Raw genomic sequence first — 16415 nt, 5'->3', positions numbered from 1 at the left:
TCCATAACTTCACTTGGCTCCTCTGTAATTATAGGAGAAACAGATACTTTTGATCTGGCCAAATTATTTCCTCGGAGTAGATCAATTCCCTCTGCTGGCAAATTGTGGAACACCGACAGTTACTATCCCAGATATTAAGTCACTCTCTAGGCACACTTTATATAAAGTTACCGGTATATATTCCCTGCCAAATCCTTGAGCTTGAACTTTAGAACTTAAGGCACTTTCTGGTGCAAACATTATATCTTGCCCCAGCACTAGTGTTTGGGTTGCTCCTGTATCCATGAGTATAATGATAGGCTTTCCTGCTTCACATAAAGGATATGGAGTTCCTTTACCCTTTGACAAAAATTCATTAGAACTTTCAGGTATCTTATTCTTAACCTTTACACTCACTTTAGTTTTTGTATCTGATTTACAGCTGCCGTTAAAGCTATAGCCTGGGTTGCTATTATCTGCATTAGCTTTGCATACTCCACCAAGTCCAATGGGCTTATCTCGCAATTTCCAGCATTCTGAACGAAGATGCCCTATTTTGTGGCAATAATAACACTTCAGCATGCGAACCTCACTTCTACCCTCAGCACCTTCCTTTCTGGCCTGAGGAAGTGATCCTAAATCATTCCCAGCTGTTCCTTCTTGTCCCCGGCTACTTGCCGCCTTTGCACTTTCCCACTTTCTATCCTTGTCGGGTTTATGGGGGCGATAGACACAAGATTTTGGCTTAGTCACAAGCTCAAAATCATCAGCAATTTCCGCTGCTTGCCTAGTTTTGAAAACTACCTACATGAGTTCTCACTGGTGAAGGAATAGAATTTTAAAATTCCTCCAAGAGAATCAACTCTTGAAGGCTCTCATATGTGGTTCCCATATTTAATGCCAGTATCCAATGGTCAAAGTTAATTTGCTTCACCCTCTCAAATTCTACATAAATCTGTCCAGCCAATCTCTAAGGTCTGAAGCTTCTGACGGTAAGCTTCTAGAATTAACTCATACACAGCGAGAATAGCCTTTTTGCCATCTCAAAATCTGCAGAAGCCTCTTCAAGAAGCATGGCATAAACTTCATGAGCTCTGCCTGCCAACCTGCTTTGCATAAGCTGTGTCCAGCTTTCCTTAAGCCATTTCATCTGTTCAGCTCTTTTTTCAAAAGATATGAAAAATGCTTCTATGTCCCTTTCCTCAAATTTAGGAAGAGCTTGTATGAATTTAAACAGCATTTCATTTGGTCCTGGGCTGAATTCAGATTCTTCCTGACCCGAATTGTCCCAGCAGTCAAGACCACCCCATTGTCTTAGTTCCATGGCTTTTAGTCTAACTTCCATTTATTTCTGCCTTTCCTCTTTTTCAAGTTCAAGTTTTCTTAATTCTTTTTCAGCTTCAAGTTTTCTTATTGCTATTGCTTTCTCTTTTTCCCTTTCCTCTTTTTCCAATTCATGTTTTTTTATTTCTTGCTCCTGCTCATGTTTTTTCATTTCGAACTGAATTTTGGCTAATTCCATGCGTCACTCTCTGACTTACTACCTTCTTGTTCCTTGTCTTCTTCTTCTAATTCCAGATGTTGGGCTATTAGGTAAATTATCACTGATTTTTTGGCACCTGATTTCAATTCTAACCCCAATTTTTCTTCTAATTCTTTTAGTTCATTCTTAGTGAAAATTATCAAGTCACTGAGGGAAACATTCTGCTTTCCCAGAAACTCTGCTGCTACTACTAATGCCATTCTGATGATATTAACTTTACCTTATGTTATGATCCTGTAGTTTTTTTTTCTGAGAAGAATGCAGTGTGCCTTTAAACCTGAAAAGGAGCACTACTGCTCCAAGGCAACAAGCTCCAGAGACTGAGTCAAAGAATGCATTCTTGTTGCCAGGATACAGCCACTCAGGACCAAAGATTGAGAGATAGAAAGTTACAATTTATACTTTTAACTGGCCTATAGTGAAAACAGACTGATCTAACTCTCAGACACAAGACAGACAGCTGGACCAGCATACACTGAAGGAAATGAGAGTTCTCTCTCAGTTTATTTAAACCTTATTAATTATACTCTCTGAATTCTGATGTCAAGCCAGATTAATTTCTTAAAAGAAAGTAACCAATTCCTTTAACTACTGAACTGTAATTGTTGAAATTCATCGCTGGAGAATAGGAGCATTAATTTCAATTGCTGAACTGGACTACGGACTGTTCTACTGTTGAAGAACCTTCCCGCCCCCCCCCCCCCCCCCACCCCCAACCATTGGACGGCTGTGAGGACTTCAAGCAACCTTGGACCATTCCACATTGGAAGATTTCACTTCAGCAGGAGTATAAATATGCAAGGACACAATTCTTTCTATTTTAAATGTTGTTTATATCTTAGTAGTGTTTAAGAATTTCGTTTTTCCAATTAAATAGTTAATTTGATGATCTAAAGGCATCTGGTTTGGGGGTTAATAGATGGTACAATTTATCAGTGTCATTCTTTAATTTGAAAAGTTTAAAATGATATGTTAGGCGCTCTGTGGAGGGCTGGGACTGAATCAATGGTGCGTTTCTCACACCACAATCAGAATCATATATTTTGATTGGGGGCTTTGACGTGAGCAGTGGGTGATAACACTTATTATACAAGAAACCTGGTTCCTTTTATTTTTTCGTAATTGGCATTAGATTTGGATCACAACAATCGAGTTTACAATTAATATGATGCCAGACACAAGACCTCAATTTATATGTTATCCCAGAGACAAGTAATTAGTATGATTCCAAATGTGAGCCCCCAATTAATCTGATTCTGATCCCAGGCAAGCCACCCAATTAAATATGTTACGACTGTGGCAGGAGTTATGCATTGTCAATTCAGTCCTGCCACTCCACAGGTCGCAGTATGTTATTAAGCTTTCATACCCAATCAGAAAACAGCCAAATTAAACACTCTAGCAATCCCCAGAATACGACAGACCAAACCCGGTATCTTTAGACAACAACAAATTAACTATTTATGAAAATTAAATCTTAAACACTATTAAGACGATCTATGTCTAAAGACCTTATAACTTCTTATTTTAGTCTAACTCCCCCATTCACACACATACACTGAAAAATAGCGGTAGTTAACTGTTTTTTTTTTAAAGTGGTGTTTTTAAAAATTAGCTGTCTCTTAAGAATACATAAAATAAGCAAGTCTTTGTTGATTACGTTCCTGGTGGATGAGATATTCTAATGTGGAAATAGTCAAAGACCACTCGTAGTCTCCACGTGGTTTTGATGCAGTAGTCGATTACAAATCGACATTCAACTCTTTGACTGCAGTAGGGATCAACAGTTCCTTCAGCATTACAAACGGTTTCTTGAAAAAAGAAGGCTCTTCTTCTTTAGGTAATTAACTGGGCCCATAGCTCCCTGTAGATTTTTTATGAGAGAATATAGATAGCTTTGTTCTCTACAGCAGCAGGCCTCGTTGGAAAGTCTCTCAGAACTAATTGTTTCAGACTGTTTTTTGCTAGTCTCTCACACAGTCAAATCGAAATACCATGTGACCTCTCTCACTCCTGCTGACGCCCAGTAAGTGCAGCTATTGGCACACTGTGCCTTAGAAATTCCAGAACTTTCTCTCCCTTAAAGGAGTCTTAAAGACACACACTGTTTTAATCCAAGGAGAAAAAAAAAGATACAGGTCCGTGACAAATAGGCTGCTCCCAGCTTGGTTCTAGAACGTATTTTTCTCATAAATTGACCCTAGTGCACAATATGAACTCATCCTCGAGGCTACCTTTGCCAATTTGATTAGTCCAACCTATTCAAAGACTGAAATCACTCACAATTATTGTAGTACCTTTCCTACAAGCCCCAATTATTTCTTGATTTATATTCTGTCCTACAGTTTAGTTACTTTAGGGGCCGAGAAAGTACTCCCACCAGTGATTTCTTTCCTTCGCTATTTCTTATCTCCTCCCAAACTGATTCTACATCTTGATCTTCTGAGGCAAGATCATTTGTCAGTGCTGTACTGATCTCATCCTTTATTAACAGAGCTAACCCAACTCATTTTCCTTTCCTCCTGTCCTTCCCAAAATGTCAGATACCCTTGAATATTTAGTCCCCAGCCTTGGTCACCTTGCAACCTTTAAGTCACTCCACTTAGTTCAACTGCCCCCTTCTGGTTTCAACCAGCTGGCGCGAGTCTAAGTCGGGACATTAATGTCACCTGGAATGAACTGAATCGATTGAACATTGACTTCTCTGATGGTGAGAAGGAGGTTGAGCATCATTGCCGCTATGTGGCTTTAGTTGAAAATACTGGCCAAAAGTTTAGCATTGTTTCTTGGTACATAGCTGATGAGCTCTGCTCTTCTTAGTAATCCTCTCAGCCACTCTTGATGGTGGATGTTTAAGTCCCTCACCCAGAGTACATTTGTGTGCCCTTAATTCATTCATCAATTACTGCAAATCGTGTTTGACGTAGCATTGTCCCTCCTACTGACCTTAGGCTAACAAGTCTGTAGTTTCCCGTTTTCTCACTCCCTCCTTTCTTAAACAGTGGGGTTATGATTGCTACCTTCCAATCTTCAGGAACCCCTTCAGAATCTACAGAACTTTGGAAGATGATCATCAATGCAGCCACTATCTCCACAGCCACCTCTTTCAATAATCTGGGATGTAGACCATAAGGTCCGGGAGTTTTATAAACTTTCAGTCTCACTAATTTCTCCAGTACTACGTTTATACTTATAATTTCTTTCAGTTACTTATTCTCGCTCGCTCCTTGGTTCTCCAGTATTCCTGGGAGGTTTTTTGTACCTTCGTCCGTGAAAACAGACATAAAGTATTTGTTTATTTTCTCTACAATTTCTTTATTCCCCATTAAAATTCCCCTGTCTCTGCCTGTAATGGGCTCACGTGTGTCTTTGCTAATCTTTTCCTTTTTGCATACCTATCGAAAAGGTCTGATGGGTTCGCATGAAAGGTCACAGGGTCACTGACCTGAAACGTTAACTCTGTTTCTTTCTCCACAGATGCTGCCAGACCTGTTGAGTAATACCAGCACTTTCTGTTTTAATTTCAGATTTGCAGCATTTGCAGTATTTTTCTTTTATATTTTTGCAGGTTTATTTTTGGCATGCAATCCAGGTATTAAATCAATTTTGACAAGCTACAGCACCATCGACAGGAAATAGTTGAAATTGCTTACAAGGAAACAACAGTACAGGTGCCAAATTGGAAATATGGAAAGTAATTAACAGTCAAAGGGGCATTTCAGACGGAGAACGTAGAGCAAATAACCAACATTTGTTTTTGGCGTAATGACCAATCACAATAATAGAGTTATCCAAATTCGAGTTTGCTTTCTGATCATTGCTACAAAAGAATGGCTGAAATTTCAAATTGATTTGATCTATTTTAAGGCATCATACGTCAGCACTCTGCTGTCACCATTCATCGGGGGTTCCTGTCAAGCCATTTTTCAGTAATGATACAAGTGGTGAAAGAAAGATGGGACCTTTCATCAGAAATAGCATTGATCTACCAGAGAAACTCCTTTAAATGTAACAATGAAAACATAATGAGGAGAAACGAGAAATAGTGATCAACATTTAAACAACTGTTGGAGAAATTCAGCAAATCAAAGCGGGAGAAGTTTATAGCAATAGAAGAAGAACTGAAACAGTGCGGTATAGAAAAGTCAGGAATATGAGACGTGACCTTTCCGTCATTTCTTCCCACTTCCTTGAGAATATTGCCATTTTGGCTGATATACTATCCTGTTTTGTTGTTGTTTGGAACCATTTTTAACAGATTATATTAACAATATTACAATATATCCCAACATAGCTGAAAGACTAACATTAAAAACGCTTTAATAAAGGTTCAGTGGTCCCGTTTCTCATTAATACAAACTAAAGAATGTTTTTTACGTTTATCCATCGATTAAATGTACGTTTTATTATAATGGTATAAGAAAACAGATTGATAATATCATGAAAAGTGATCGCTATTTCCATGAATAGTAAAACTGCGAAAATAATTCAACGCTCCTGAGTTTACAAGGCTCCTTTAACATGACGTCAATTTTCCACATTTTTAGCCATCAGGTGTTTTCTGATGTTTTCGTCTGGTTTGAGCAAAATAATGTAACATTTTGGAGCAAAGATGCAGCTCAGCAGTCCAAAACTCGATGCTAAAATGGCGAATATTTCCACTGCGACGGTGTATTTTCCGGGAGTGCTCACGTAAGCGGGGATAAAAGTTACCCAAACTGCAAAAAAGATGAGCATGCTGAAGGTTATAAATTTTGCTTCATTGAACTTGTCTGGTAACGCTCGGGCCAAGAAAGCTAAAATTAAACAAGTGCAAGCTAAGAGACCGATGTAACCGAACACACAGCAGAAAGCGACAGTGGAACCTACATCACACTCAAGGATAATCTTCGCACTTTGATACTTGGTATTTTTAGCTGGGAGTGGGGGAGATGTCACCAACCAGATCGCACAAATTATAATTTGAATCAATGTACAGAGAAAGACAATTGATCTTTGTTGTTTGGGTCCAAACCATTTCATCACATTACTGGCCGGCAGGGTTGCTTTAAATGCCATCAGGACTACCAGAGTTTTACTAAGAATACAGGAAATGCACAGAACAAAGCTAACTCCAAACACAGTGTGACGGACCATACATGACCATGGCGATGGTTGTCCAATGAACACAATGGAGCACAGAAAGCAGAGTACTAATGAGATTAACAGAAAGAAACTTAATTCAGAATTGTTAGCCCTTACAATGGGAGTGCTTATGAAATGTAAGAAAACAGCTGCAACCCCTCCTGTGATACAAGCTCCAAAAAGTGAAATCGCTGTGAGCGCGATTCCCATGTTGTCTTGAAAAGAGAGGAACTCAATTTCTTTTGGAATGCATTGATCTCTTTGTTCATTGGACCAGTAATCTGTAGGGCATTTGATACATTCTGTGGAGTCTGTGGAAAAAATAGGTATATTTAGCATCAGTTGCAGAATGCAATATTTTGCGTAATCATTCTGATATTATGATCCGCCACTGGATGTTCAATCTTCCCACATAACGTATGTAATTAAAATAATGCTGTTTACCTGTTCGGTTGCTGATCTCTCCGTCAGAACACGGTAAACAATCAAAGCAACAAATTGGCTGCCCTTTTCGAGCACCTTTTCTTGTACCCACTGGACAAATGTCACTGCATACTGATATTGGTACCTGCGGAGATAAAACAGTCCACTCTGAACCTCAACTTGCATCTAAAACTCTCTTCTAACATATCAGAAATATTGCAGACATTCATCGATCTGTGTTTTCCTGGGTATCTCCTTTGCTTTGCTAATTCAATTTTGTAAGGTAGCGATTATTTTGAACCGTTTGTTAGGCTGAGTGGTTGTGAAAAGGCTGGCGATGATAGCAAAGTATTTAAAATGTATGCGACATTATCTGAGTAACGAACATAGTAGATTTGTATAACTAGCAAGTTCTCAGACATTCTTTACAAATACATTTCCTCCTGGGTTAATTGGTGAGATATCTTATTTTCCACTTGCATCTTATTGGATTTTTGTAATGGACATTTTCGAAATCAGAAAAATGAAAGCAAGCAAATAAAAATCCCCAATCGAAAGCTGTCAAGATAAATAAATCGTTGTGTAGGGAGATAAATTGTAGAAAGTCAAAATCCATTCTCGGATGTGAGATTTACCGGCAAGGTCGTCATTTATTGCCAATCCCTGATCGCCGCGTGGTGATGGTGCTCCCACAACATCATTGGATGGGGAAATTCCAGGATTTGGACTCGGCAAACGTGAAGGAACAGCAAAAAACGTCCAAGTCACGGCGGAGGGGCACTTTGAGGGGAACCTGGACATGATGGGGTTCCCATACTCTTGCTATCCTTGACCCTCAATGTTTTGGATATCGCGGGTTTGGGAGAATCAGCGGAAGAAGCCTTCGTGAGCTGTCGTTTTGCATCCTATAGATCATCCTGCAGCCAAATGGGCTGCAATGTCTCGGATGTATTAGCCAGGCACATATACGGAAAAGAAAATAAAAAGCAACAACTAATTGTGCAAAGTGTTGCCATCATTAGAAAATCCTTACCCTGTTTTCCGATCCATGCCAAACGATTCCACTTTCATCCAAGACAAATTCTTTCCCTGCAGGTAACGCTGCATCGTAATAACCAACTTTAACAAGCTGTACCGAGCCATCAGCGCGCTTCTGCCAGTTTAGCAGGTCATAGGAAGCGATAGGATCCCCGTTCTTATCAAAGCGTATTTCCTCTCCAAACTGGTTGGTGAAGTGCACCTCCCTCATGTAGTGTAAAAGCTTTAAACACAACAACACAATTACATGCTAAAGAACTCTAAATTATACAATAGTTCGCAACATTTCTCATTAATTATTTCAACACCAGTTAAAGAAATCCACATCGCTATGAAAAATGTCAGCATCATGTTATTCTGACTTTTAAAGAATATTTTAAATAACTATTTTGCATAAAAATTGTATTTTGCCTCTCTGGGATGACCGGATATTTTCTCACTTGCCAGGGTAGAATACCAGACACTTGACCGCATGTTTTGTTGATAAATGGACCTTTCCCATTTTCACACGATTTTAAATTATGAAGAGCGTGAGCTATAGCATATACCGCTTTGTACACATTGTACGAAATTCGTAACTGTGACACGTCGGTGTATGTAGTTTCGATGGTCTCCAGGCTCTCTAAACCTGTGCAAGGGTGATAAGGTGACGGGTTTTCTTTTAGACTCTGATTTGAGATTGTTACGCTACAGCCAAAAACCTGCTGCCAGAGTTCTTCTACAAAGGGATTGTCTGCTGTTGTGGAAGGGTGGAGTTTGACTAGAAACTCTCTCAGTCCTGGAATTTCCGCTCTCCTGATTCCAAACCCGATTGTTCCAGAAAATATGTCCCGTGTTTCGTCTGTCCACAATGTGACCGATGTGACCCAGGCTTCACTTGCTATCAGCTGGATGTCGGTTATGTTGTGCCGTCAGAGTTCTGTTGCTAAGGGCAGTATATCACGCTCAAGAGAAAATATTATGATCACCTTAGCAGTGAACTTTTTAATAGTCTCTATCACTTGAAGCGACTCAATTCTGGTACTTTCCGGAGGAAGAAATTCAATAAAAGCGATGCATGTTTCAAACTTAGAAACTTCTTCAATAAACGACAATGTCGCATATCGGCCATATTCACTATCTTCAGATACAATCCCAACCCAAATCCATCTGAAGCGTTGCACCAGCCTGACCAATGCGGTGATTTGAACGGCGTCACTGGGAATTGTCCTGAAGAAAGTCGGGAATTTGCGTTTATCACTCAGACAGGTACAGGTCGAAGAGTAGCTGACCTAGAAGTTAATACACATTTTAGTTATAACACAGCGAACATATTTCGCAATCCGTCCGCTATCCTATGATTAATAAACGGGGACTTCGAGGGTTGGCTGGGAAGCAATAATATTGCCATTGAGTATAATGCTGCTAAATTGTTTTGTAAAGGGATTTTGCCAGACAGTGGAGGGTAAATATCTCTATGATCGGAATTAAGGAAGAACCACATGGAATATATACGTTTGTCATGACCAGTCAGGCTGACTTTTGAAAGGAAGTTGCTAATTGATCCAATATCATCCGTTTTACACTATGGCTAAATGGGAATATTACCTCCTTCGTTTCATTCGAAATCGAACAATTTTTCAGACCAACCAGGTATCGGTCAGGGAATTACAGAAAAATCTACTCAATCGGAAGCGATGAAACAAACGGATGCTTGTCAACTGAAAAATGTCTTGTGATATGTTACTCGCGATTGTGATTCTAGTTTTCTTGCTACAAGATTTGTTATGCAAGTTGTGATTGTGTGCAAAGAGTTTCATTAAAGTGAACGATTTTAGTTAACATGTTGCCGAAACATACCAATTCTAATACAGCATAAACCAAATGCAGCCACCTTTCATGTCGTTCCTAAAATGTCTCCAGTTGATCCTTGGATATACCTATTTATTTAAATGTACACTTGTTTTGCGTCTAAGGGACGTTCAGTAAACCTACTTTAATCTATGAAGCCATCAATGAACCTTACCAGGCCAATGCCGAAAGGAGCCAACAAACGTGAAGTGGCGATAGACTGTGAAGATGCTGCGTCTCCCACAACGATGGGCACTGATGGAGGGGTCGTGCACGTGTATCTGGATTCAGCCCCATCCTCCTCGTTCAGTAATTTGAAGGCTCCTTTGAGCGAATGAGAACTGGTATAGCAGCTGTCAAAGATCTTATAGCCCAGTGTTACATTGGGCAGCAGCTCTGGATTCCTGTTTATTTCTTCTATTGAGAAAATCATCGTTTGTACCCAACGCAGCTGTCTTTGCCGGAGCCTATTGAATAAATATCAACATATTGAGTGTGATCAGGATGTAACATTTTTAGGTCCCATAAAAGGCCATCGACCTGAAACGTTAACGTCGTTTTCTGTCCAAAGACGGTAAGACGTACTGAGTATTTCCAACAGTTTCTGTTTCTATTTTAGATTTCCAGCATCCGCAGTATTTTGCTGTTATACAAGATGTTTAGGTCGGTCGTTTGCAGTACGCAGACGTTGCAGTTTACTAAGATAGTGCAACAAAAGCGAAAGTAATTGACCACCGCATTTTACTACATATATTTGGACCCGCTAACCGATTCTGTAAATTTGATTTGCTTCCTAATTAATCTGTATTTCCATGTTCTGTTCTTTCGTGTGAATGAATATGTTTGATTTTCATACATAGCAGGCGAGGTGCAAGTTCTGTTAGCTTCCTGGTTTATTCGGGTTTCTTTATCTGAATTCAAATTCAAGTAATCAAAGTGAGAAAAGAATAGTGAAAATGGACTTCGTAAATAAAAGGATCGGGAGCGATGACAACACAAATGTATTGGGTCAGGCTAGACAGCTTTCCAAGGTCCCAAAATAAACACAGAAAATGGAAGAAATACGCATCAGCTCAGTCAGCAACTAAAAGAAAACAGAAAAACGATAGGCTAATGATTCGGTCTGGACCTTCCATTATCATTCAACAGCGAAGGCTCCGACGTCCTTTTAACAAATCTCATCTTATTCTATCAATTGTAATGTAACATTTGTCTTCAAATACCGTTTTGTCTTTCTATTGCAGTCGCTGCAACTGTAACATGTTGTCTTCTTGTCTTTTGTCTTTGATGCCGAAAATCATCTGCCTGATGGACAGAAACGCCTCTGCTCATCCACTGGGCCACCCATCCACTCCCTCCAATGCCCCTAACAACCCTCAAATACTTCTCCAGATTATCGATCTTTAAATATGATGACTACGCTGACTCAAGTATTGGGTATTATTTGACAAACGACACTTTTATTATATTCGGGGATACATTCCTATCCAAACTGCAGTACGTTTAAACGGACCGATCATTTTACTTACCAACGGCAGCGATTTAGTTGAGGTTTAGAGCGAAATGTGTTATAGTCTGGAGCTGTAGTGAAATGCAGTGGAAATAAACCGCCCAATACAATATCTCCATCTTGAGATACTCCGGGATTGAACCTTTCCAGCAGTTTGCATGTCGGTTGAATCGCTGGACTCAACTTCTTGATTAAAAAGAGGAACAGAAGACTCCAAATAGAAAAATACTGCATTATAAAAGTCAAACAACAACGTTCTCGAGATCACTGGAGAAAATAATGCAAACCTTCGCCTGAAAGTCTATTTATATACTCCTGGGTAATCCCACACTGCAGGAGCTAGTGGGAATAACTCGGAATGACTCAAAGAAGGGTCAGCCACATTGGTTAAGCTGGCGTGATGCCAGATGATGATGAATTAGGTTATTGTTGAATGCTTGAGGCTATTTGTTCCTGTATTATCAAGTTTAATCACATTTTGTTTGATTGATATGAAGCTTGTTCATCCTGCGGGTATTCATAATTTATGAAGGAGTTTCTCTGTGCACGTAATTTGTCCACAATAAGGATAGGAATGTTTGAGAATACGTTTATCAAAACTTGTGAATTGCACTTGATGTCAAATGAACAACTTAAACACAAGAGTCGGTTTTTGAACTACTTGATCATTTTATGGAGTGAACACATATTTCTTGGTTGTAGATCACATGGGATATTCGCGCGGCTTTCGCCAGCATAGCCATAGTTTAGTGGTTTTGTTCTGCTGAAACATTGGGAAAGGTCGAGTGTACTTCATATTTAGAAGTGAGTGTACGTCAAGTAAGTGAAGCATTTCGAGAAGCTTCTCAGGGATTGGTTAATGTGCAACATAAATTCAATTCTTCCTATTTCGTTTCTTTCTCACGATATCTGCGTTATCGTGGCTGCTGTGGTTGAACTGAGTCGAGGGGACTTGGGAACATGGGGATTCTATCTGTTTTGATTCGTAGTATTGTCTACTTAGCCACTATTCTGTGGCAGGATTGGGTCAGCCAACAGTTATTGACCTTTTTATCGTCACTATTTTCTCTTCCTGTAGTGTGGTTTTAGGTGCTGAGAAACAGGTGTTGAAAATTGCAGCTCTCCATAAAGGGGTTCAGTTTCTCCAACTCACCCCTCTTCAGTTTAGGAACTATGCCAAACAAGACACCTAGTGATTGCCATGTAACCCATAAGGTTTCACAGATATATTGGCAGTCGGAACATGAGCCCATATATTCCCACAGTTGGGGAGTGTATGTGCTTCTTGAAATTATTAGCCACCGTTGTGTTAAAGTTACAGGATGTTTTATGTTTATGATTACATGTTCCATCTACTCCTAATTGAATAATGTTCCTACACGTTGAATTCAGTATTCATAGATTATTAACCATGCAGTACATAGATTACCTAACATTCACTTTACAGCTAATACTTGTCATGAATAGTTTGATCTACAAGGGGATCGAGGGTTTATGGGAAGGGGTTGCAGGCAGGAAAATGGAGTTCAGGCCACGATCAGATCAGCCATGATCTTATTGAAATAGGAGCAGGCTAAAAGGGTCGAATGGCCTACTCCTGCTCATATTTCTTATGTTCTTATGATTATTTAAGAAGGTTAAACGTCAGAGCTCTGTACAAAGGCTGATCAGACTTTGTTTCGAATGCAAGACATCAGTATAAACTGTCACATTTTATACATTTCTTTCACACCCTCTACATGGCGATTGTGACTGAGTATTCATTCAACAATTGTTTAAAGAGACAAGCTGGGAGGTGCAGGTAAACCTTCTCTGAATGCACTTTCATCCTTCATTAAATAAGGAGACCAATAATGTAACCGTACTCCAGTGTGGATGTCTCACCAATACCCTGTTTCACTGAAGCATACTTCTGTACTCAATTCCCCTCACAATAAATGATAACATTTTATTAGCTTTGCTAATTACTTTTTGTATTCGTTTGTGGGATGTGGACGTCGCTGGCCTGGCCAGCATTTATTGCACATCTCTGATTGCCCTGGCTTGTTTGGCAATTTCAGAGTTTTTTTTAAAAGGGGTTAACCACATTGCTGTGCATCTGGAGTCACATGCAGCTCAGCAGAGTTTCTTTCCTTAGAGACGTTAGTATATAACAATCGACAATAGTTTCATAGTCACCATTGGATAGTTTTTTTATTTCCCAGATTGACTGAATTTAAATGCCACCATCTGCCATGGTAGAATTTGAACCTATACCCCCAGAGCAGTAACTTGGGATTCTAGGCTATTAGTGTCGTGACATTATCACCACACCACCACCTCCCTGCCTCAGTTGTTGCACCTGCACACTAACCTTTTGCGATTCATGCACTAGGACACCCAGATCGCTCTGCATCTCAGAGCTCTGCAATCTCTCACCATTTAGAAAAAATGCTTCTTTATTACTCTTCCTCCCAAAATCGACAGTTTCACATTTTCCCACATTATGCCCCATTTGCCAGATCTTTGTCCACTCATATAACCTATCGCTATCCATTTGTAGCCTCGTTATGTCCTCATCACAACTTATTTTCCGACATATCTTTGTGTCATCAGCAAATTTAACAATCATACTTTCGGTCCCTTCTAGGTGGAAGAGGTCGTGGGTTTGGAAGGTGCTGTCGAAGTAGATGTGATGAGTTGCTGCAATGCATTTTGTAGATGGTACACACTGCTGTCACTGTGCACTGGAGGTGGAGGGAGTGAATGTTTAGGGTTGTGGATGGGGTGCCAATCAAGCGGGCTGCTTTGTCCTGGATGGTGTCGAGCTTCCAGAGTGTTGCTGGAGCTGCACCCATCCAGGCAAGTAGAGAATTTTAAAAACGTTTTTGTATTCATTCATGGGATGTGGGCGTCGATGGCCAGGCCAGCATTTGTTGCCCATCCCTAATTGTCCTTCAGAAGGTGATGGTGAGCTGCCTTCTTGAACCGCTGCAGTACATGTGGAGTAGGTACACCCACAGTGCTGTTAGGAAGGGAGTTCCAGCATATCAAAACAAGAAATGCTGGAACCACTCAGCAGGTCTGGCAGCATCTGTGGAAAGAGAAGCAGAGTTAATGTTTTGGGTCAGTGACCCTTCTTCGGAACTGACAAATATTAGAAATGTCACAGGTTATAAGCAAGTGAGGCGGGGGTGGGGCAAGAGATAACAAAGAAGAAGGTGTAGATTGGACAAGGTCACATAGCTGACCAAAAGGTCATGGAGCAAAGGCAAACAATATGTTAACGGTGTGTTGAAAGACAAAGCATAAGTACAGATAGGGTGTTAACAGGCTGAAGATTAAGCAGCAGCAAGTACAAACATGAAAAAAAAAAACAGTGGGGAAGCAAACTGAGCAAACTAAGATGAAATGAAATAAACTTAAAAAACATTTTTTGAAAAATTTGTAAAAAATGTAAAAAAGAGAAAATAACAAAAAATAAAAGTAAAATGGGGGTCCCTTCATGCTCTGAAATTATTGAAGTCAATGTTGAGTCCGGCAGGCAGTAGTGTGCCTAATCGGTAAATGAGATGCTGTTCCTCGAACATGTGTTGATGTTCACTGGAACACTGCAGCAATCCCAGGACAGACATATGAGCATGAGAGCAGGGGGGCGTTAACATTTCTCCAGATTGAATTCCATTTGTCACTTTTTTGCCTACCTCACCAGTCCATTGATATATTCCTGCAGTCTACAGCTTTCTTCCTCACTATCAACCACATGGACTATTTTTGTATTATCTGCAAACTTCTTAATCATGCCTCCTACATTTCAGTCCAAATCATTGAGGTATACCATGAAAAGCATGGGACCTTGTACGGAGCCCTGCGAAACACCATTGTAAACAGCTTTCCAGTCACAAAACACCCATCGACCATTACCTTTTGTTTCCAGTCATTTAGCCAATTTTGGATCCAACTTGCCACTTTCCCTGGATCCAATGGACTTTTACTTTTCTGACCAGTCTGCTATGTTGGAACCTTATTAATAGTCTTATGTTTTTCCAGTGTTATTGTACCTGGAAATTAAAGAAAAAAACTAGTGCCTACCTGACCTCTTGTGAATTGATGTCAACCGGGGAACCCGAGTGACGTTATATATTCCATGAAAATTCTCTTTTGACCTTCCTTTGCTTTCCACGTTGTCAATTGTGTGGCCTGAGCTACAATTAAACCAATCTTTTTCGAGAGGGTGGTCATGTAATTATCTTCCAAAACTAAAACTAGAACATAATTGCCTGCTGCTGTTCTTTCCTAATTGTAGCTTTACAGTTTTTAAAAATCTCTTGCCGTCTTTCTGCATTCCTTGTACTTCTAGTTCCTAATATCAATACTAAATTATGACATCTACGTGCAGATGTTGACTCACATTACGCAAATTTATGTGGAAGTAGATTAACGTTGCAAAAAACCCCCCAAAAAAGCATTTAATGTTTGTATTGCGTTTCTATGCCAGGGTTGGTAGGTAAATTGGCCATTATAAATTGTCCCTAGTATAGGTAGGTGGTAGGGAAATATCGGGACAGGTGGGGATGTGGTAGGAATATGGGATTAGTGTAGGATTAGTATAAATGGGCGGTTGTTGGTCGGCACAGACTCGGTGCCTGTTTCAGTGCTGTATCTCTAAACTAAACATAATAAGCTTCCCTGTCAGGACTATGTAATACACAAAGAAACGACATGAAAATGTGTTAAGAATCTGCATCGAGCAAAGCGCATTCACATTAACCTCTAACCATTTCGTTTGAGTAGCACTATCTCCACCTTGCCCCACATCTCCTGATCACTGCCTCCGTTTGATCAGGCAGCTTGTGGGACGTTCCATCCTGTCTCAGTCACAGTCTCCTCCAGTTAAACACTTGGACGACAAAGCGATGATCTTTGACCTCTATAAACGTCGTGCGCTGAGACTGATGTCATTTCCACGGGCCATTGTGTCAGCTTGAA

General features: G+C 40.0%; 1 protein-coding gene across 1 annotated transcript; it reads right to left on the bottom strand.

The window, feature by feature from the left end:
• Positions 1-6049: 6049 nt before the first annotated feature.
• LOC137375095 (extracellular calcium-sensing receptor-like) lies at positions 6050-14058 on the bottom strand. The gene is given in 7 exon segments (XM_068041723.1): positions 6050-6957; positions 7091-7214; positions 8103-8330; positions 8548-9378; positions 10113-10404; positions 11467-11633; positions 13801-14058. Coding segments are annotated over 7 exon segments (2808 nt in total).
• Positions 14059-16415: the final 2357 nt, after the last annotated feature.

Source organism: Heterodontus francisci, chromosome 11 (assembly GCF_036365525.1).
Source record: "Heterodontus francisci isolate sHetFra1 chromosome 11, sHetFra1.hap1, whole genome shotgun sequence".
Lineage (NCBI taxonomy): Eukaryota > Metazoa > Chordata > Chondrichthyes > Heterodontiformes > Heterodontidae > Heterodontus > Heterodontus francisci.
This window is presented reverse-complemented; position numbering and strand designations above follow the sequence as displayed.